We start from the raw sequence: 23,015 nt of genomic DNA, 5'->3' as shown, positions 1-23,015 counted from the left end.
TGAAACAACTAATCGATTAATCGACAATTAATCGATTATGAAATTAATCGATTACTATTTTCATAATCGATTAATCGGCCAGTAACATAATGGGTTAAAAAAAACTAAAATGAGCCCTTTATAATACAAAGAGCAAATAATCGCTACTGTAAATATTACTTTCACTGTACAGTAAAAAAATGAACCTCTTTCAGTAGTGATTATCTTTTTCTACCATAAAGGGTATGTTACTAAACGTGTTAGACCTGGTTCACATCTATGTGTTTTTTGGTGCTTTTTGCAGAAATGCACTACAGTTCATTTACATGGTTTCCTATGGGACACGTTCACATCTGAAAGGGTCAGGGACTTTTAATGCAAAATAGTGCTTTATTGGTTCAATATACTTCAATGGAGAAGCTGCAGAAAAGCATGTAATGCGTTTTTGCAGCAATTTGTGTTTTTTAATCTGCCCAAAAAAAATGCAAATTACAGTAAAATCACGTGCGCAAAAATCAAAACGCACAGCAAAAGGCACTGCAGAAACAGATCGAAAGCAAACTGCATAAGTGTGTACCGAACCTTATGCTGGTCACACAGATCAATTTTCGGATGAGAATATTCAGATGAAAAATCTTTGTATGTTCGCTGAATGAAAGAATTTTGTTTGAAATTTTCACTTGTTTTTAAAATGAATGTAATATTTGAACGAAAACCACATACACTGTCTGTAAATTCCTTTGACTAAGAAGTTTTCTATTATTTCTAAATTTTCCCGTCACCGTGGTTGAAAATTAACATCAATTTGACCCACTTTTTTTTTTTTAAGGTTATTAACTGATTAATCGAAACAATAATCGGCCAACTAATCGATTATGAAAATAATCGTTAGTTGCAGCCCTAGTGAACAGCAAGAAATCTTCAGGCATCTTCTTGCGCAATGCTTGTGGAATGCCTACATTCTGCTCAAAAAAAGTGACAAGCCTGTGATTCCTTCCAACTTCATTTAGAAAGCTGCTGATATCTTTGTGAACCATTAATGGCTGTGAATAGAACTGGACGTTGTGCTGTTCGCGTTGTCAACCCAGCATGCCTGACTGGTCGTCACTTCATGGACTACATCCCACCAACCGAGAAAAAGTCAGCACCTACAAGGATGTGTGTGGTTTGTTGCTCAAAGTGAGATGACAGTGGAAAGTAAATCAGAAAGGAAAATAGGTTCCATTGTCCCGATTGTGATGTCAGACTTTGTGCAGTCCCATGTTTCAAAAATGTTCATACCCGGTATGTTTGCTAAACAATATGCAGTGTCTAATATTAGTGACTAGTAATATTGCACCCTTGTTTGGACAAATTTCAATGTCCAAGTACGTCCCATGCGCAGCTTCCTGGCTGATGAATGCAAATGTTCCTCCAGTATTTTTTGATAATATACTGCATTCATCTTTCCATAAATTTTGACCACATTTCCTGTGCCTTTGTAGCTCACACATCCCCAAAACATCAGTGATCCACCTCCATGTTTCACGGTATGAATGTTGTACCTTTCATAGGCCTTGTTGACTCCTCTCCAAATGAACCATTTATGGTTGTGGCCAAAAAGCTACATTTTGGTCTCATCACTCCAAATGACTTGTGCCAGAAGGTTTGAGGCGCGTCTCTGTGCTGTTTGGCGTATTGTAAGCGGAGTACTTTGTGGCATTTGTGTAGTAATGGCTTTCTTCTGGCGACTCAACCATGCAGCCCATCTTTCTTCAAATGCCTCCTTATTGTGCATCTTGAAACAGCCACACCACATGTTTTCTGAGAGTCCTGTATTTCACCTGAAGTTATTTGTGGGTTTTACTTTGCATCTGCAACAATTTTCCTGGCAGTTGTGGCTGAAATTTTAGTTGGTCTACCTGACCATGGTTTGGTTTCGACACACCCCCTTCATTTTCCACTTCTTGATTAGAGTAGAACACTGCTGATTGGAATTCTCAATTCCTTGGATATATTTTTATATCCATTTCCTGTTTTATACGGTTCAACTACATTTTCCCACAGATCTTTTGACAATTCAGAATCCAGAAACATCAGTGCAGCACTGGATGAAAGATGCAAGGGTTTGCCAGGAGACCAGAAACTCATTGACTTTTTATACATACACACCAATTACAAGAAAACAGCTCACAGGTGAGGATGGTTACCTTTAATATCCATTCAAACCCCTTTGTGTCAACTTGTGTGCGTGTTATCAGGTCAAAATCACCAGGGTATCTAAACTTTTGATCAGGGTCATCGGAGTAGTTTTTTGTTATTATGATTTAAAAAGAGTAAACACAGTTGATTGATAATAAATGGCTTCAGCCAAACACTAACCATAAGTGAAAGAAAAGTTTTTGTTTTATTCATATTTTCTGAAAAATGGACAAGAAATCATAAATTCTACCAGGGTATGTAAACTTATGAGCACAACTGTAATAAAAAATATTTTGCACCTTTAAAGCTCTTAGGTCCCTTTCACACAGACAGACTGATCAGATCTGTCTGTCAGTTTTTGCAGTGGACCCGATCAGTTCATCCATTGCTCTCTATGGAGTGGTGGATGTCAACAGACATGTGTCCGCAGACATCCAATCCTGTCTGCTAAAAATAGAAGGATGGGGATCCAATCCCCATCCATCTGGTGGGTCAGGTGTAAACGAACAGGTGGTCTTGTTTCCATCCAAGAGCCCATAGAGGACAGCGAGCTGTGTCCGCTCTGATGTACAGTGGACATGGACCTGCCATCTGCCTGCTCAATGGGGATCAGCGGAGAGATACTCCACTGAGAAGGCAGATCCGCTGGCAGACTCCACCATTGTGAAAGGGGTCATAGGCATGTTGTGTACAAAACATCGTACAAAGTCTCAAAAAAATCAATATTAATTCCAGGTTGTAATGCACAAAAACAGAAAAGAAACACCAATGGGGCTGAATATGCTCCTTCTGCAGCAACCCAGCAACTAACAGTAAATGTATATGTAATGTAGGAACAGAAAAAAAAAGGACTCTTGCACACTGCTGCCTAAAAACACAGTGTTCTTAGGCATTTATTTTTTTAAACTGATTAAATGCATACCATTGTTTTCAATACAGCTTTACACATAGAAAAACATGCGTTATGTATTAAAAATAAACAAATAAATCTGCGTTACTGTTTAGTATTTTTACATGCATATGCATGTATGCCACACTATATTGTATAAAATAAAGCTAGGAAGATTTTTATGCATGTGTACACATACGCACAAATATGTGAAAGTGCTATACAGCCCAGCCATATTATTTTTATTCCATGGATGTCTGATGTTCATACATGAGTACAGTGTGCAAGAACCTTAAATATTAGATATATGCAAAATGTCCCCTTTTACACATTAAATAGGAGAGCCGATGTTGTGTCAATTCTGGCAGTTTATGAATGGTGGTTGAGTGGAAACTATTTATGTCCTTTGATGTGAAGACAATTCATGTGTCCATCCATTAAAAATAAAATGATTGTGAGCTGACAGTCACACTCTCTGTTCAGTGAAGATTGAGAACTGAGCGGTCAGTGGTGTTTGATCGCTCAGTTCTCAGTCTTAGAAGTGGCGAGGGACATTGGATTAATGCTGCATCCACCTAGGTAAGTATATATTGTTTTAAGAAACTTGAACTTATTTTTTAACAGATAAAAGGACATTTACATCTATGACTGCAAATTTGATACTCAAATGCTGCCTGTTTTTCTGCCTCAAGCCCCGTTTGTATTAGGGGTGTTGGATATAATCGCTGCATCTCGATTCAGACGTTCCTGATGCTGCAAGTCGGCCGAATCGATGTCTGGAGACATCATCCGTAGCTCCATGCGGTGCTTTGCCTCTCCGGGAGAAACACAGAGGCAGAGCCTGCATGGTGGATAAAGCCCCCTCCCCTTCACTGAAGCAGAAAGTCAGCTGATGAGCCAACAGCCAGTGCAGGGGGAGGAGCTCAAGGAGACCCAACATGGAGGCACCCAAGGAGAAAAGGTAGAATGGAGGAGGGAGAATCAACTGACACTGAGTGCAGGCGAGTGCCAGTGTCCCTGAAACCATTCCCTCCACTCCCAGCCATCCCCCTGCCTCTGATCCCAACCATCCCCCTGCCTCTGATCCCAGCCATCCCCAATTGAGTTTTCCTGACTGCTTGAATTTTTGGATAAAAAGTTTTTAACCACTTGCGCAGTAATCGTGATGCATTGCCAAATCTAATCAAATTGTGGACAGGATAATCATAAATTAATCAAATCACCCCTAATTTGTATACAGTTAAGACTGGAAATGGATCCAGTGTAATGTCAACTAATGCAGCAAGAAACAGGAAAGGAATTAAACATTTTTAAAGTACTGTTTTATAGCTCTTTAAGAAACAGAATCATAACAGCCCTCTACCTAAATATGCAAATACCCACATCTGTCTACAGACTCAAGCATACTGAATACTCAGCACACATGATTATCATTCAGTGAGCCAATGATGAGCACAAGATGTAGCGTAAAATGGAGGGGAAAAAAAAAAAAGAAGAGCGAGAGCACAGTTTCCTAATGTCAAAGCTGTGATTATGGTCCAACAGGAAGACACTAAAAAAGGCTCTTATGCTGTGGAGATTTCACACCCTGACAGACAGTGACATATTAGTGAGACAGTCTATTAGCATGTCACTCAATTATGGTAACTATGTGATAAATCCATACAGGACTTTGCAATATAAATAAAACATGTTGTGGCCACAGAGCTACACCCAGCAGCAAGCTTCATGAAGTTATGAGGCTAAAAATCCCTCTCCTTCTTTTCCATGTAAGCCATGCAGAGGACTTATTTGCAAAGCCAAAGGAAGAACCCTAGGACTGCAAAGCAGACCGGTTAAAGCGGTACATAAACAATATAGTTAACATAAAAATCCAGAATGTAATTTCAATGCAAAGGTAGTTATTTCAGCCACTGACAGTCAGACAAGATCTCTCACCATAGAGATGTGCGGATGGGAATGCACTGAGGGTGTTGCGCCCACTCATTTCTGCAAAGCGAGGCATCGAGGTCACTATGGCTTGGAGGTACTTCTCTTGCTCCAAAGAAGTAGAGTCTGTCTGAGATTGACCTGCAAACACAGATGTACACACAATGCTTACGGCAGTTTTTTTTTTTTTTTTTTTTGCCAAATGAGACCGGCTGTATACTTATTAGGGATGAGCTTATGGTTTGAACGCCTGAACATTTACTACATGACATCTTCCCACTGTCAATTGTTGTTAAAGCTGAACCCAAAAGAGGAAGTTCCACTTTTCTATTTGTAATTTAACAGGTACTCACTCCGCACTCCAGCTCTGACCACCTAGCTCTCCCCCTATCCAGCAACCCCTGCTGACGGACTTCATTTTTTACACACGGACTGAAGCTTCTTTTTTTTTTTAATGTTGCCAGTGGGTGCAGGTACCACCAAGTCCTTAAAAAGAGTAACATTACCAGCCCCAATTACTTACATGGTTGGATATTTCCAGCCGCATAATTGGATGGGTGGGATGGTGGTGACATCGCTGACCAAATATGGCCATTTAGCATTGATTTTGGTGGGCAAGGAGGGCATCATCTCATTGTATTTTCTGTGGGAGCCCTCCCTTCAAAATCCATAACATTTTGGTTAACATGCATAGCAAAAGTGTGACATATAGGAAAAATGGCTGTTAATGTGCGGTTTCCTGCAAATTACATACCAGACCCTCTTCCTCCTTGATGGTTTGGTGTGTATTTTTTGGGAGGAGGGTTTACAAAAAAAAATTTAAGCTTGCCGTTAAATCTAATTTAACCACTTCAGAAGCAGGTGTTAGGGGACTCACCCATACAAAGTTTTTTGTTTTTGTTTTTTTATAGAATAGTGCATTTTTAATGTTGCACTTTCAGCATTCCTAAATTTACTGTTCAATGCCAAATTATTTTTATTTTTTGCACTGGTACAGGTTTCCCAGGGGCAGTGACCAGTACCCATGCACCCCCCTCCCCCCCAGACTAAAGGCCATTACCCTTAAAAATGGAGAATTGATCTGACAGATTTAGCTTCCATTGAAATGAATGGGGTAAGGATGTGGAATCTGAACTTCTGATATGTTCAGTCCAACCTCTACGAACTAAACCCAGGTGTGTTGGGTTCATCCCCAATACCCATACCAATAAAAGATGAGCACTCACCAGTGGCAGCGGTATTGGTAGATTTAAAAAGTCCAACTACGCCTTTGCCATGAAGCCCCCCTGAGCGTAGCAAAACGGCTTTGGTCCGAGGACTGCGCCAACACACTACTGGAAATCTATTTTGCCTGTAGCAGCGGGATATCTTCTGTAGCGTGTTGTCCTGGATACTCTGTGGCACTATAAGTAATCCCGGGTAGCTGAGTAATAAAGACAGAAAAAACAAACACAAGGAAACATAGTTAAAAATGAACAAAAACCTCATTGGCTGCTTGCTGGAGATGCTCTAGTATCCCTGCTGGCTTCCTACATCCCCTGACAATTAGTGACAATTTCCCCTGACAATTAGGGTCTGTCTCCTCGGCCTTGTGGAATAGTTGCCATTAGATAAAGCAATCTACACCCTAATAGGTATCCTACTATTTTATGCAAGCAAGGAAAGCCATAGTACTAAAATGGAAGTCAACCATCCCCCCTACCTTGTCATCATGGAAAACATTAACAAAATGATACCCCTATACAAAGCAACAATTTATCCAGAGGGTGCCCCAAAAAATATGAAAAAGTCTGGCATTTGTGGAAAGACTCAGAGTCCACGATGACCAGCCTGTTGGGGACTGCCCTGGTTATATACCCTGAATTTCTACCTGGTCCTGTTGAGTGTTACATAGTTACATGGTAGGTGAGGTTGAATAAGGACACAAGTCCTGATTATATGTCAGTATCACATTGTATATCCCTGTATGTGATGGTCGCTCAGGTGCTCATCTAATAGTTTCTTGAAACTCTCAATGCCCCCCGCTGAGACCACAGCCTGTGGAAGGGAATTCCACATCCTTGCCGCTCTTGCAGTAAAGAACCCTCTACATAGTTTAAGGTTAAAAGACTTTTCTTCTAATTTTAATGAGTGGCCATGAGTCTTGTTACTCCCTTCTGCAAAAAAAGTTGTATCCCTATTGTGGGGTCACCAGTATGGTATTTGTAAATCAAAATCATTCTCTCTGGAGAAGAGACGCTTGAGAGAGGATATAAGTTCAGTGCTCGCAACCTTTCCTCATAACTAATATCCTCCAGACTCTTTATTAGCTATGTTGCCCTTCTCTGTACTCGCTCCATTTCCAATACATCCTTCCTGAGGAGTGGTGCCCAGAACTGGACAGCATACTCTAGGTGCGGCCAGACTAGAGTCTTGTAGATCGGGAGAATTATCGTTTTATCTCTGGAATTAATCCCCTTTTTAATGCATGCCAATATTCTGTTTGCTTTGTTATCAGCAGCTTGGCATTGAATGCCCTTGCTGAGCCTATCATCTATTAGGACCCCCAGGTCCTTTTCCATCCTAGATTCCCCCAGAGGTTCTCCCCCCCAGGTGTATAGATTGCATTCATATTTTTGCCACCCAATTGCATTATTTTACATTTTTCTACATTGAACCTCATTTGCCATGTAGTTGCCCATCTCATTAATTTGTTGAGATCTTTTTGCAAGGTTTCCACATCCTGCAGAGAAGTTATTCCCCTGCTTAGCTTAGTATCATCCGCAAATACAGAGATTGAACTGTTTATCCCATCATCCAGGTCGTTTATGAACAAATGATATAGGATTGGTCCCAGCACAGAACCATGGGGGACCCCACTACGAACCCCAGGCAAGTCAGTGGTGGTGTTAGTCCAGAGGTCGAATGATTTCACTCGACTTCAGCTGTCCTTGCAACGTCCGGCTCTGACAGATAAGAGGGATGAGAGGTTCTACAGGAATATCATGTTGAAACTGGTTATTAGATATGTTGTTAGTAAGTTTTAACTACAGTTAGATATGTTTAGTTTTGAGATACATGGTGAGTTGTACGCCATTATGCACATGGCTATGTGCACCAATTGGCCGAGGTATGCCCCAATGGGCCCTGTTTTGTACCTCCACAGTGAAATTTTTCAATAAAAAGTATTTTCAAAAAATGAACAAACACGCATTCTACTAAATATCTCAGTGCATAACTAACATCAAAGTGCACAGGTCAAACAAAATCATCATCAGAAAACACAGCTCACCTGTTACAAACTGCGTACATGCGATTTACAGTTGAAATTCTAAATGGTTCATTTTTAGCACGAGTCAAGCTGTTACTCAGCGTACCGAGCCCCATTCTCTGGTAGTCACGGCAGCACGCTCTCTCTGCCAGATTACCCCCTGCCTGTTTGTCAGGAGCCTTCAGTGTGGAAATGGTCAGTGTACTTCTTTCCATATCCTCAGACACTGCAATAAGAAACCATGACAATATATACTCGGCATAAAGATTTGTGAGATCTTGCATAAATGAAGGTAACATACTAATACTATTTACTTCCTCTATATCTTACTGTAGATGGATTTGCATCTATAATTGAAATGAGGTACGCCGCAAAATTTTTGATTTAAGGTTCATTCAGAATTCTCAGTTTTAACATGTGTGCCTACCTCTTAACACCTAATGTGTTATACATAGGTAAGTTATTTGGCTTTGAGTGCAGACATCTCTCCAATGATCAAAATAACATGCCGCACTAAATTCAATTCAACCGATATGAAAAACTGTAACTAGTGATTAGTATGACAGTAAAAACAGCAATAATCGAATAATAGTACGGTTTTGCCTCGGATTGCGAGTAACATAGTTAATGAGCGTTTCACAATACGAGCTATTATTTTTTTTAAATCCTGCGAGTGTTGTCTCGCAAAACAAGCAAGATTCAAGCCTCTGCGGTGTGCAGTACTGCATTTGGCCAGAGGTGGGGGCAGGCGCTGGTGACACACGGAGCCATTCAGATGCACTCGTAAATACTCGGGAAACACTCAGATCCCGAGTGTTTCTGAGGCTTTCCAGGTGCATCCGAGCGGCTCCGAAAGGTCTCAAGAGTCTCTCTAGCGCCCCCACCTCTGGCCACATACGGTACTGCACACAATAGAAGTCAATGTGGAACAAATTATCTTAGTTTCCGTTGACATCTATGGGGAAACTCACTTTGATATGCAAGTGCTTTGGATTACAAGCATTCTCTTGAAACGGATTATGCTCGTAATCCAAGGTTCCACTGTAGTAATGACAGATGATGCTTTCTCTACACTTGAAGCGCAGTTTGAAGGTTTAAAGAAGATCTGTGTTGATGTTCTCTGGATTCACCTTGAACTACCTTTATTGGTGTTGGACACTTTCCTTTTGCACAATTGTTATAACAATCATTTCATAATATTTTAGTTTTTTTCACTTCTTATATTATTAGCTTATCGGCATTTTCACTGTCATACTAATCACAAGTTACAGTTTTTCATATCACTAGAACTGAATTTAGCATGTTATTATGAATGCCTTCAAATATGTACTTTATCCTATACATCTATTGTTGCAGCTTTTCTTATATTTTTATTTACATTTTTACACCATTTGCGCAGTATTTTCTTTGAAATTGTATCTCTCCATTCCTTTTGAAGAAGTACACAGAAACCCAGAAGCAAAGTCACAATCTAATTTAGATCCAGAAAATGTTATGGGATTCTGGTCATCTCTAGGCACTCACCACTGATTAAACTTTAGTGCAAAATAAACTGCCAGAATTACACCCTACATCAGTGATGGCGAACTTTGGCACCCCAGATGTGTTGTAACTACATTTCCCATGATGCTCATGCACTCTGACGTGTAGTTGAGCATCATGGGAAATGTAGTTCCAAAACATCTGGGGTGCCAACGTTCGCCATCACTGCCCTACAGCCTCAAGACTATGGTAGGTTGCAGGGAAAAACATGGCAAACTGAGTCGTCTTTTAATAGTCTTAAGCTGGCAATACATGGATTAAAATTGCCTGCTGAATCAGCCACATTTCGATCCATGTATGGCAGGGTGATTGTACAGAAGTCGATCAACCAAGCTACCACCCTCTTGGATTTTTGCTGCTCAATCAGTACCACTGGCTATAGCCGGCAACACCGATCAGTGTTTTCTAATGGCAGGGAAGTCTCCCCACCATCAGAATACAATAGCTCAGTGGGAAGGATTCCCCCATTTTTTTTTTTTTTTTTAAACATGCTGGCTAAACAAACAAAAAAAAAAAGACCCATCTATGGCCAGCCTCAGAAAACCAAAGGTTGGAAGAAGGTCCCCCTTTTTCACCACATTAGACAGCAATGCAGGAGCTCACAGTTAAGAACTGAGAGGCATTTATTCCATTACCCTTCAGCAGATATACCTGAACACCTACCAGAAATGTCATCACCCTGTTGTTCCAAAGAGTTCTGACTACTGCGGAGATCCCAGGATGGGGGGCTGTACTTCCTGCGTGTCACATACTGTCTGCCAATTGTCTTTTTGGCATTCTTCACAAGGTTCTTAGATAATGTCCTTGAAGAAATAAAGAGTAAATTCCACAAAAAGGAAAACTTTTATAAATGAAGATGAAAAGACGGATGACTGCAGAGACATAGGGATTAAAGCTTGGTATACATACGCAAAATGTGAACTACATAAGAAAGAGTCCAATAACCTGCAGAATAACAGTCCACCATTACACCTTACAGTTTCCACACCAGCAGGAGTAGCCAAATAAATGCAGGATTTATAGAAAAAGGAACCGCAAATCGCAAAGCTGAGGTCAGCTGTACCGCTTACGGTGGAATACTAGCTGATGTTTATGAAAACTGATTCATGAACAGTGCACAAAAAGATGCTTTATCTAATACTCTACAGATAATAACACACACCAGAGGCTTGTATTTGGACATGCTTGATGATTATTGCCTATAAGAAGGGAACAGACAGCTCCGGGGGTTTCCCAAACATAGGGATAGTAAAGTCAGGAGTTATTTAATTAATGGCACCGCTAGTGCCTACGCCTTGAACTAGTTCACACCTTCATGGTGGAAGCACAGGTCACAAAGCACCAGAGTGCAATGTAAATGTTGTGAATGAGTTTTAAACAGCACGCCTATCATTGCACTGTATGTAGACTGCATCGGAGCTGCTGAATGCTGGAGTCTGAGAGCACATCGTCTATGGCCACCTAATGTGATCGCACCAATCTGAACTGAAATACTGAACAACAGGTTTCCCTGGTAATACACAGTATGCCGTGTACCAAACTGCTCAGATGTGAAAAAGCATTTATAATACTTAAATTGCTTGGAGATACAGAAACAAAGTTTCCCACACTAGTTTTCATAAACATCCTCCAGTATACCACTTCTAATTCTATGCAAGCAACATTCAGTTTGGATACGTTTATGTACAAAGTATACTGGTTTCATCCAAACACATTGCTTGCACATAATGCTGTACTGACAGTCACACCACAATTTACACTCTACCATTGTAAACATTTCTCCTAGCGCTAGACATGTTACATTAGCAATGGGTGATCAAGCCAGGTGCAATCAGATATGGCTAAGTAAGCATTACTCTTAAAGGGTATTTGCTAAAAGATCAAAGGATGAAAAAAAAAGCATCAAGTGATATAAAATGGATATGGTACTGCATGAAGCACATAGTTTAGGTTGGTCACTTTATACCACCAGAAGTGTAGGTGCTATAATCCTTCACTTGATACAACAGGATCATATGAATAGTATATATTGTATACAATTAATGTGCAGTATAACGCACGGTTTCTCAACTAGGGTTCCTCCTGAGGTTGCTAGGGGTTCCTTGCGCAATTTCTGCCTCTCAGATACACTATATTACCAAAAATATTGGGACACCTGCCTTTACACGCACGTAAACTTTAGTGGCATACCAGTCTTAGCCCATAGGGTTCCATATTGAGTTGGTCAACTCTTTGCAGCTATAACAACTTCAACTCTTCTGGGAAGGCTGTCCACAAGGTTTAGGAGTGTGTCTATGGGATTGTTTGACCATTCTTCCAGAAGCGTATTTGTGAGGTCAGGCACTGATGTTGGACAAGGCGGCCTGGAACACAGCCTACACTCTAATTCATCCCAAAAATGTTCTATTGGGTTGAGGTCAGGACTCTGCCCAGGCCAGTCAAGTTCCTCCACCCCAAACTCGCTCATCCATGTCTTTATGGACCTTGCTTTGAGAAATGTCCAAATCATTTGGTGGAGGGGGATTATGGTGTGGGGTTGCTTTTCAGGGGTTGGGTTTGGCCCCTTAGTTCCAGTGAAGGGAACTCTTAAGGCATCAGCATACCAATACATTTTGGACAATTTCATGCTTGCAACTTTGTGGGAACTAGTAAGTATGTACTGACTCCTTGGCATAAAATATACACACACACATACATATATATATATATATATATATGTATATAATTTTTTTCGGTCTATCAATCAGATCAGTCACTTACATGTGTTTTATCATATCTTGTTTATGCTATTAGGTAAATATCGTGGCTTAGGATGACATACTAATGGCCAAGGAATCTTTGGCTGTCCTTCCTATCTTTATGCCAATATACCCCTTTTTGTCCCCGTGTCTCCTTCTTTGCCCTGTATCATCCCTTCTGGGCGATATTTTGGTGGCATACGGCACGGTTTGCTGCAATTGACATGACACTTTGCTGCTTTCCATGTGGACACACTCCCTCTCTATTATTGCCTTGAGCAATTGATTTCCAGTACTAACAGCATACTGACATCATGAGGTCCATTTTGGATATTAATACACATGTATCCTTACTGTTTAACCTGTTCTATATTTGCATGAATCTCATAACATGATATGTACATTTATGATGTCTGTATTAATCTTATATATTGCTCGTAGCTTTATGGAAGCTTTTCAACCCTTTCCTTTCCTGAAGAAGACCACAACTCCATATGTCCGACAGTTGGTCTCGGTTTCTTCCATTATTGCATATTCTTATCTCATATGCACTGCAGTATTACCATGTGTTTTAGCTCTTTTTTGATCTAATGTCCATTATTTGTAATAAAATTTGTACTTTTTACTAAATCTTTTTTGAGTGTTCATGGTCCTCAAAAGTCCCGTTTTTTTTGTAGGAAATGTATTTTACATGTTGTACAAAGGATGTGCACCTGAACCTCTTTTTTCCTATACAATTAGGCTCAACTACCTTTCTGCCAGTGCACAAAGCAAGGTTCACTAAGACATGGCTGACCGAGTTTGGGGGGGAGGAACTTGACTTGCCTTGAGTCCTGACCTCAACACGATAGAACACCTTTGGGATGAATTAGAGCGGAGACTACGAGCCAGGCCTTTTTGTCCACATCAGTGCCTGACCTCATAAATAGAAGAATGGTCAAACATTCCCATAGACACACTCTTAAACCTTGCGGGAAGTCTTCCCAGAAGAGTTGAAGCTGGTATAGCTGTAAAGGGTGGGCCAACTCAATATTGGATCCTACGGACGAAGACTGGGATGCCATTAAAGTTTATGTAAATTCAGGTGCCCCAATACTTTTGGTCATATAGTGTAAGTTCCTTCTGACACAACTGTTTTTATTTTTTTAACTATATGTATGGGGGTAAATCTTCCCACTGACCACAAGAATAAGATGCATTCTTCCGACTGACCATCACACTAATGTATCATGTGTTGTAGATAGTCATTTTTTAGCAGAGGTCCCCTAAACCCAGACAGCTAATTGTTTTGAAAAGGTTGCGTAAGGCTGGTATAAGGTTTCAATGAATTAATCACAATACAATGTAAATGCAATGACTTTGAGATCTGTATGTCCCAAAGGATTAGCTGAAAAAATATGATCAACTAATCGTAAATGCTTAAAATTTTACTTCTTTGGTAAGTATAGTCACATGTTCCACAATATTCAATATATAAAATAGAATATTGTGTAAATACATGATAATCGTGAATGAATACCTTAGAAGACCTCCACAATGGAATGATGCAGCATTTATCATAATGGACCCATTACTGGATCAGGGGCATGACTGAATGGTCCAATAAGATTTAAGAACCAGATAATCCTTAATGATGTGATTTAGTAGAGCAGTATTATTTCAGTTCCCTCTTTTGAGCTTTATCCCTATTACTGTTTGTATATCACGTGCTGCCATTCTTCTCATTATTTCTACTTCCCTATAATCCATTCTCTATTGGCCCTTCAAAACTAGATACATAGTCTGAAAAACAACTTTCCAGACAGTATGAAGTCCTAAACTTAGGAATTATAGGGTGTTGAAAGCCGCAGAAAGTTTTTTTTTTTTTTTATTTATTTTTATTTTTTTACAGTAGACATCGCTTACACACAATAATAATGTAACAACAATAATGAAGCCATGACACAGTATTGTTGGCAAGTTTCACCCAATGCTATGCAACAGAAGGACAAAGCTTCCTATTTATATCTCCTTATCCAGTAGGCATTTTACTGTTAACCATTTCCTCCATTGCCCATACAGAAATCAGAGAGTTAAAAAAAAGCTGCGCACCAAGAAGCTTGGTTGGCACCATAAGACCATGACCAGGCTGGGTATAAATGTGCGGTCTTACGTTTCTGAATGGAAGAGGCCAACAGATAAACCCACAGCTAGGCGACCCTGGAACACGTCACTGACATGAAGGGAGCTACAGAGAAACACAGGGATCACTTTACAAAAAGGCCTAAGGTATGACAAGGATCAGGACACAGCAGGATATTTCAGAGTTGGTATAAAATGTAACCTCCATTAGAAAGTTGGAAGAGAGAAGTAGATGGACAATACAGAGAAACATTTATATAGAGACACTAAGGGAAAAAAAGCATAATAACAGGAAGCCTTGAGGGGCCAAATGCAATAAAACAAAGCCTTTTATCTTTATATAAGCATTCATTAGAAGCTGAAAGGGATAAAAGACAAATTGCAGTTCTGCACAGTTGCTGAAGTTATGAATATTAGGACATTTGTGCTTTAAATTAATTGACTGGAGTAGAACCTTTACTTACTTGATAGAGGGGTTCTTGTCCTTGGTCCTGGGTTGGGAAGCATGTGGGAGGGGGAGACCAACACTCAATGGAAAGGTCCCAAGGACATCCTGAGGATACCTAAGCTTGTGAAGTTGCTTGCGGAAACCCTCAGACACTTCAGATGGAACCTCCTCATCAAAGGCCACTCGCAAGAGCTGGAGCCAACAGAAAAATAAAAACGAGGGGTTTAAAACTCAGAATGTCAATCAGAAAAGATTATTTCTGCTATAGCAGCAGATGACCTCTCAGTACTGTCCACAACAACTGAACAGTGAATGTATAAAAGGTGCAATATTAAATATAAGGTGATGGTCTTTATTGACCACCAAATCAATGAAAGACTATATGTCAGAAACATTTACTAAATTTCTCCAATAAGTCAAAGTTCATATCGGACAGCAAAAAGCTAGAGGTCATGACACATATTCAAGTTAAATAATGCATATGATAAAGCACAAGCAGTGCTGCTGTAGCTCTAGTACTGCCCAACAGGGCCCAGCGAATGTGATAAACCTGTCCGAAAGCTGATGAATTACATCACTTTATAGCTTTCTACTTGAAGAATGATCAAAATTCAGCATAATTATTAATATTGCAGACTCACCTGAAAAGTACATGAGCGTAGCTGAAGTCCTTCTTGAACATACTGGTCCAACTGAGCTGGAACACTGATTTTCTTTTCCTTAGTCAGAGAAGCAATAGGAAAGGACCGCACTACCGTCTGCTCCGACACTGACAAAACAAGACACTTCTGTTCATATCTCACTGTAAGTCATTATGTAGATTCTGTATTTTCTACAATGAAAACTATGCTCACATGTTTCTGTAACTTATAAAAGCATGCATTTTGTGTGGGAATTGTACTTTCACTGCACGTTGGCATGTTTTAAGTATAATATATCAATAATATATCATTATAACCAAAAAAAAAGTGACAGCTACTTACTAGGTGATCTACTTTTATTTGTAAAATAGGCTTTCAAATTATTACAACACTTTTCTAGTTACCTAAAGGATCAACTGGAGCACCCTTGAAGATGCAGCGGTAAGTAGTGAGGAACAGGGCCCCTTCGGCAGGAAGCAGTGGTGGACCTCCAAGACTGCCACCCGAGGCCTCCTCTCTTCCATCTGACAGTAAGTAAACTCTGAGGCCCTCCATTAGCACTTCCTCACCAACTAGCAATGCGGGCCGCAAAAGTTTGGGCTGTAAGAGATAAACAAGGACACAAATGTAAACTAAAGACATACACTACTCCTGGGTATCTTAAATGAGGTAGAATTGGGTCGTTATGTTAAACTGTTTATCTTCTATGCTTTTTATTATGCCCGTAGTGAGATTCTCCACAAATGGACATTTCCTCACGCGTCTACTGTTTCTTCCTGGCGTGCCACTATGGATACAGCTTTGCTGATGTATAAATTAAGCTATGCAAGTAAAAATTATCCAAAAAAAGTTTAATAAGATTTGGTCTGCTTGGATTGACTCTTGGGAGTTCGGCTAATCATTGACACAGAAGTAATCCCTGTAGCCCCTCTCTGTCTGCTAAATGATATTTGGGTACAGCACCAGCTTCAGCCCCTATAAGATTACATGCCTGTTTGACTCGTATGACATGTGTGTCCACCCCAGTTGGTAAGAATGTTTATTCATTTACTTTTGGAGTACTGCGGAGAGTGACTACAGACAAGTTGTTTTCCTGCTTTCAACTGTTTGGTGTCACCCCACTAAGAAGAGGTTTTCTTCATTTTCACATTTTCATGGACTGTTACCTCATATTGTTTTATGCACTTTATGTGTTTAAACACTAGTCTTCTAGTGGATATACACAATTTATTTGTCGCATCAAGATAGATGTAAGATGTCACTTTATTGTTCACACTAGGGCTGCATTTTTTGATCTACGATATTTTGTCATTCTCTGGTTATTACAGCTTCTCCTCCTCTTTCCCCCCTCCCTATACCCTTTCCCCTTTGTGTGTTTTCTTCTCATGTCTTCCCTCCGCCATACTTCCCTTCATGCTCTCTTTCTCCTGCTCCTTAGTGAATGTCCTGATATCAGACTTCTAGACTGGTTAAGTGATGTACGTTTTGTTTTTTTCACCTACACCAACTTGATGAGGCTATCTTGTTCAAATATGATGCTGAACAACTGCCAGTATGTTAATGTTTGTTTGTCGATTATATGTACTTCAGTTGTTATGGACTATCCATGTGATTAGATTGGCCTATGCCCATGTCTCCTCTATTGACTATCTGTACAGATCTTGTATGCTGCTTTGTTTGTACTTTGAATATTTAAGACACGCTGAGAAACAAAAAGGAAGCTCAAAGAGACAGAACGCAAATGGTAAAAAGTCTTTCTCAAACAAACAACTGAATATACAGCTAAGGAAAATCTCAAACTATCTTCTTTGCAACACATAGTTCTACATCCCAAACATAAAAGAGGAGCTGCCTTGCTGGGTAAAGTAATTTAGTGACTGGAGAAAATGATGACACTTACCTTCTGAATAGGAGGAAGCCTCTTACTCTCTCGGTGTACTGCATCCAACGTCTCTATGTGCATCTGAACAATATCTATGACAGGGTTACAGAAGGATAAGCTAAGTATACTATATACATTATAGATCAGTCTTTGCCAACCATGTTTGTTGGAGTGATGCTAAAACACAACACTTAATGCCCTCAACTGCAATACATATATCATCACCATATGCATTTATACATTCCCACCATCTTCCATTGCACTGTGCAAGGAAATAATCGGCTTTTGCTAATTACAGTTACCAAACACAACCCCTGTAGCTGATATTTCAGGATTATTTAAAGCAGATTGTCCAGGTTTACTTTAATTTTAAATAGTTTGTTTGGGCCAAGCTGGAATGTGTGCCTGCTGTATAAACTGTATGTAACTAAGGCTACATACAGTATACAGCCCTGTGTTCCTTGTTTTCTCACACCCGGAGCAATAGAATCGGGCTGAGTTTCACTCAGCCATTCATAAGCAGCATTGGATTCTATCAATAAATACAAAGCTTCTTCTGATTGGCAGAGTCAGAGATACTGATATTATCAGCATGCCTCTCCGGCTCAGCCAATCGGAAAAAGTTTTGTATTTATTGATAGCATACAAAGCTGCCTATGAATGACTGAGTGCCACTCAGACCAAGGCTATTTTGTTCCGGGTGTGAGACAGGAAGGTCTCTTCTCACACCCAGAACACAGTGCTGTAGGTAGCTGAGGCTAGATACGGTTTATACAGCTTGGCCACTGGGTGTATGTTAGTGAAGGAAATAGGTTGTTTGGGACAGCTTGGACAAATTAAATATTGAAAATGAAAGTAAACCTGCATGCACATCAGCTTTAATACAAAACTATAAACATTAAGTATTAAAGTGGGACTAAACCCACCGATTTAACAGTTTGCAAAAGCCGGCATATTTAATGCATGCCTTGAAAGTTAATTGTTATAGTTACTAGTGTGCTTATGTTAACGCTCAACCAAACCATCAAGCCATCAATTAGCTGGTGTCATAGCTGATCACACATGTAGTACCATGTCAACTGCAGATCAAAAAGAGGCAAAGATGGTAGCTTTCTTAGCGGTAAAAGACGGGGAGTTTAGTTCTGCTTAGATTTTCAACCTCTATGCCAACCTTGGTGCACCTATCAGAAGAATGGGCAGAGTTTTACTTAACTCAACACTAAGTAGCATGGATATGTGGGATTAGAGGCATAAAAAGCATGTGTATGTGGCATGGTGTCCCCACTTTGAGACCTTGGTACAAATCTCCTGTGCCAACATGGCTTTTTTAGAAAAATACTGCATGCGACTGAGTATCTTACAGCTCAGTGATCTGCTGTTCACATTAAATCTAGACCATTAAACATTCCTTTACTCAAAAGCAAGCCAAATACTCAGGATATTTAAACCGCTTATAGACTGCAATGAATCAGTTGGCAATAGGATATAATTAAAGGAGAGGTCCAGCCTAGGCTCATTAGGCTGGGCTTCTCCTATAGGTCACAGGAGTGAAATTCGTTTGGCACTCATGTGACCCATTTTCACCAGAGAGTGGTCTGAAGTCCACTCTCTGATGACGTCACTGGAATCAGTCCAGGCAACGCGTCATCTGACTCTGGAAGTCTGGATCCGCCAGGTGCCTGGACTGATGGCAGTCTCAGCCACTCAGCGAGCTGCTGAGACGGCTGCTCCCAGCCCCCCCCAAAGCTCAGTGATCCAATGAGCATGGAGGAGCAGAGCAGTAGAGACAGGCAGCAGCTCTCCGCTCGGGGAGTTGAGAGAACCAAGCCATCGGTGATGTTCAGTGGCTTGGTTCTCAATGAAGAGGTGGAGTGGGAAAGATGCAGCATCGGTCTGCATCAACCTAGGTAAGTATGAATCTAAAGATAAAAAAAAAAAAACCCATACTTCTCTTTTAAAGATTACATAGAGAAAGCCAACACAAGTCTGTGTACAGCACTTGAAAAAACTGCAGATAACCACATTATATTATAGCATCCTATATGAATATGACAGAGATTGACCTGCCATATGTATTCCAATAAACCCGATGCATTGACAGTGAGGTATTTAGAAAAGTCAGCTTCATTTAACACAATTGCTACTGTTAAGACTTTGTACAACATACCAGGAATCATGGTGTGAAGCCCTTTCAAATGATCTGATGTGACGCCACTCTCTGTGCATACTTTGTCGACAAACCGTGTGATGAATCTGACCACACAATTTGCCACGTCTGAGCTTTCTGACTCTTCAAATCCACTTTCTGTGTCTGCACTTTCCGCAACACTGCCTGCCATGCTAGAAAATCAGAAAGAACAGTTTTTAGCAGGCGATAAAGGTATAGGAGAAAAATTCCCCATAAGTTTCATGTCAAAGTTTCTAACCTGTTGGTAATGAAGCTGTTGGACACACTTTCAGTATCTCCGAAGCCTGCTCCCCCTCGCAGAAGACGATTTTTAGAAGTATCCAATGGTAGGAGGAGGTAGCTCATACGATTGGCATAGTGGATGGCCTGGCTAAATACTGTGCTCTCCTCCTTCTGGATTAGCTCTAGCTGTTTTTCGCGTGGGAGTGTTGGCCACAACCGACACTGCTCTGCGGCCAGCTCCAGTGCTGACCGTTCTTCCACTTCATCCTTGTAAAACAACAGTATGGCACATAAATAATATACAAGAAGCACTCACAAAAGGGGTTTATAAAATTTCAGACTGACCTATCCACACTAGCTCGGGCCTAATTTGCAAAAGTTATATTGGCAGAAAGTAATCTATGGCACTTGCTACTCTATTTCAAAAAGATTTAAAAAAAAATGTAAGGCATGGTTCTATAGCCGACAGATCCAGCTTTTAGAAATGGGTGGCAATTGTATGACCCCACACACAGGCAGGTCCCTTCAAAGTATGTCTGTGCCTACCATCTTGCCCAATGGATAAACACTGTATGTAAGAATTTATTGGGCTCAAAATACCAGCTTATAGTAGCATTTTGGTTCTAAAATAAACTAAGCCTACATCTTTACACCTCCTGCAGAAATACCCACTGTAATTGAATATTCTATCGCCTCCTTTCACGGATTCTTTCATGATGCATGAAGTGTGTAAATCACTGTACTGAGGTGACGTTATACAATATAATTACAAAACAGGTACTGAATAGTTACCGAGTTCAATGAAGACTCTTCAAAACTTAGGTAAAGGGAGCGAATGTGGTTTTGCACATCCTCATAAAACATGGATTCCCAGAACTGCATGTTGGTCCAGACATGGTGCTCCTGCACACAGCTGTAAGCAAACTGTGTGATGCCAGGGCTCAATTTCTGCAAAGATGAGAGGAAAATAATATAGAGCAAAATAATATAGTAAACAAAACTGAAAATGTAAATGCCTTTGATAATGAAAATGTATTGATATGTCCTTTTAATGTCTATACATGATCAATACTCTTGCTTTAGAGAAGGTAAAGCACAGACACACACACACACCAGGTTTATACTACTAAACTCACCCTGCAGAATGCTGTAACGAGAGGTAAAAGAGCAGCAGCTATAGCATGCTCATCAAGAGGAGTGCAATCCTGTGAATAGGGAAGACATACATTATGAATATAGTACATAAGATGAGATGGGTAATTTTCTCTGTATGCACCATGATGCCAATAATACTTTTCTACCTTACCTGGTGAAACTCAGGTTAAAAAAAATGACACGTCTATGCTAAAAATAACTGCTTACCTGTAAACAGCAGTTCATCAGACGCACAACAAAATCAAACTGTTGGTGATCCAACACTGCTCGATTCTGCTGTACATGAAGATTTAGCTCCTGTGTCAAACACTGTCTAGCTGCTCGTCCCTTTAGTGCCCGAAGTACTGCCGGGTGCAACTGCAAAAGGGAAAAAGAAAAAAAAGAAATCCCAATCAAAACAAACTCAACATCCATACTTATGAATCTGACCTGGCCTAAGGGCCGGTTCACACTGGGGGCGATGCGAGGCGACACAGACTTGCCTCGCCTCGACCTGCCGCGACCTCAGCGGCGATTTGCAAATGACTTCTGTATAGAAGTCAATGCAAGTCGCCCCGAGGTCGCCCAAAAGTAGTACAGGAACCTTTTTTCTGAGTCGGAGCGACTCGAGTCGCTCCTCTCAGAACGGTTCCATTGTACAGAACGGGGGCGACTTGTCAGATCGCGGCGAGGCAAGTCGTGTTGCCTCGCATCGCCCCCAGTGTGAACCGGCCCTAAAGCATTTTAAGGCTTCATGCACACTGGGCAACTCTTCTGAATGCCTTTCCTCCTGGCAGGAGAAAAGCAGCCAGAAAAATATACCTTTTACAAAACGCGTTTAAGTGTGTCAAGGGTTTTGGGTGTTCATTCATTCCATTGGCCAGGCCAGAATATTAATTTATTCCGACCACTGGGATGAACGTACGCTCAAGTGCCAAATACACCTAATGTGTGCATTTACACATGTCTACAGGCATTTAGGCATTTCGAGTGTTTTGTCTGCTAAAACGCTTCTATTCTGAATGCTGATTTTAAAAGTGATTTTAATTTTCAGCCTCTAAAATGCTCCTCTTCTATAACATTATGGACACACATGGATACCTAGGCTAATATAAATGGGGCATTTAAAGGCTGAAAAGAAAAATTGTCAAATGCATGTAAAAGAGAAGTTTTTTACATCCTGTGTGTCTGAGGCCTAAAGGTAACAGTGTAGATACATGTATTGTATAAACAATTCCTCTGCCCTTGTGAAGCCCCTCAGAGATTAAAGTGATTCTAAATTAAAAAAATAAATAAATGTGTTATACTTACCTGCTCTGTGCAATGGTTTTGCACAAAACAGCCCCAATACTCATCATCTGGGGTCCCCCCACTGGTGCTTCTGGCTGATATATATACATACACACACACATACACACCATATGCTGCACTTAAGTTAATTTTATGCATGATTAATTCATTTGTGTGCTGGCTGCTTACACTTAAAGAGGAAGTAAACCCTGATGGGTTTACTTCCTCTTTGTCTCCCTGCAAAGGTAAAGCATAATGGACTACTATGCATCGCATAGTAGCCCATTATGTGTCACTTACCTGACACAGGAGCCAGTGATGTCAGCGCTGTCCCCTGTAGTCCGGAGCGTCCATCTTCTTCCGGGTATCGCTGCTCCGGCCACTCATCGCTGCTCTGGTGTATATCGCTGGATCGAGATCAGCCTCAGGTAAGTATTAGGGGGGCTGCTACACACAGAAGGTGTTTAACCTTCATGCACAGAATGCATGAAAGTAAAAAACCTTCACCCTTTACAACCACTTTAAGAAGGGCAAGTGAGGTTTCAGTTTGAAGTATCTCTAGCCAATTTTTTTATTCAGAA

General features: G+C 40.5%; 1 protein-coding gene across 8 annotated transcripts in view; it reads right to left on the bottom strand.

Moving 5' to 3' along the window:
* The window catches only part of SBF1 (SET binding factor 1), a 169,414-nt gene that overhangs the window by 21,335 nt on the left and 125,064 nt on the right, over window positions 1-23,015 (bottom strand). For 4 of the 8 annotated variants that reach the window (XM_077472032.1, XM_077472034.1, XM_077472037.1 and 1 more), the window contains 14 exons: window positions 21,373-21,522; window positions 21,147-21,215; window positions 20,803-20,958; window positions 20,027-20,277; window positions 19,768-19,940; window positions 17,619-17,692; window positions 16,123-16,318; window positions 15,719-15,846; window positions 15,094-15,269; window positions 14,661-14,735; window positions 10,434-10,573; window positions 8,250-8,454; window positions 6,205-6,401; window positions 4,988-5,119 (listed from right to left, as the gene is read on the bottom strand). In XM_077472032.1, coding sequence (XP_077328158.1) covers window positions 4,988-5,119; window positions 6,205-6,401; window positions 8,250-8,454; window positions 10,434-10,573; window positions 14,661-14,735; window positions 15,094-15,269; window positions 15,719-15,846; window positions 16,123-16,318; window positions 17,619-17,692; window positions 19,768-19,940; window positions 20,027-20,277; window positions 20,803-20,958; window positions 21,147-21,215; window positions 21,373-21,522 — 2,122 coding nt within the window. The remainder of the gene's footprint in view (window positions 1-4,987; window positions 5,120-6,204; window positions 6,402-8,249; window positions 8,455-10,433; window positions 10,574-14,660; window positions 14,736-15,093; window positions 15,270-15,718; window positions 15,847-16,122; window positions 16,319-17,618; window positions 17,693-19,767; window positions 19,941-20,026; window positions 20,278-20,802; window positions 20,959-21,146; window positions 21,216-21,372; window positions 21,523-23,015) is intronic. The other 4 variants (XM_077472035.1, XM_077472036.1, XM_077472038.1 and 1 more) reach the window with 1 other exon arrangement.

The sequence above is a fragment of the Lithobates pipiens genome, unplaced genomic scaffold (genome assembly GCF_037356315.1).
Source record: "Lithobates pipiens isolate NorthernLeopardFrog02 unplaced genomic scaffold, aLitPip1_a1.2 Scaffold_8, whole genome shotgun sequence".
In the NCBI taxonomy this organism is placed as follows: domain Eukaryota; kingdom Metazoa; phylum Chordata; class Amphibia; order Anura; family Ranidae; genus Lithobates; species Lithobates pipiens.
The sequence above is the reverse complement of the archived record's forward strand: the minus strand, read 5'-3'. Positions and strand labels throughout refer to the sequence as shown.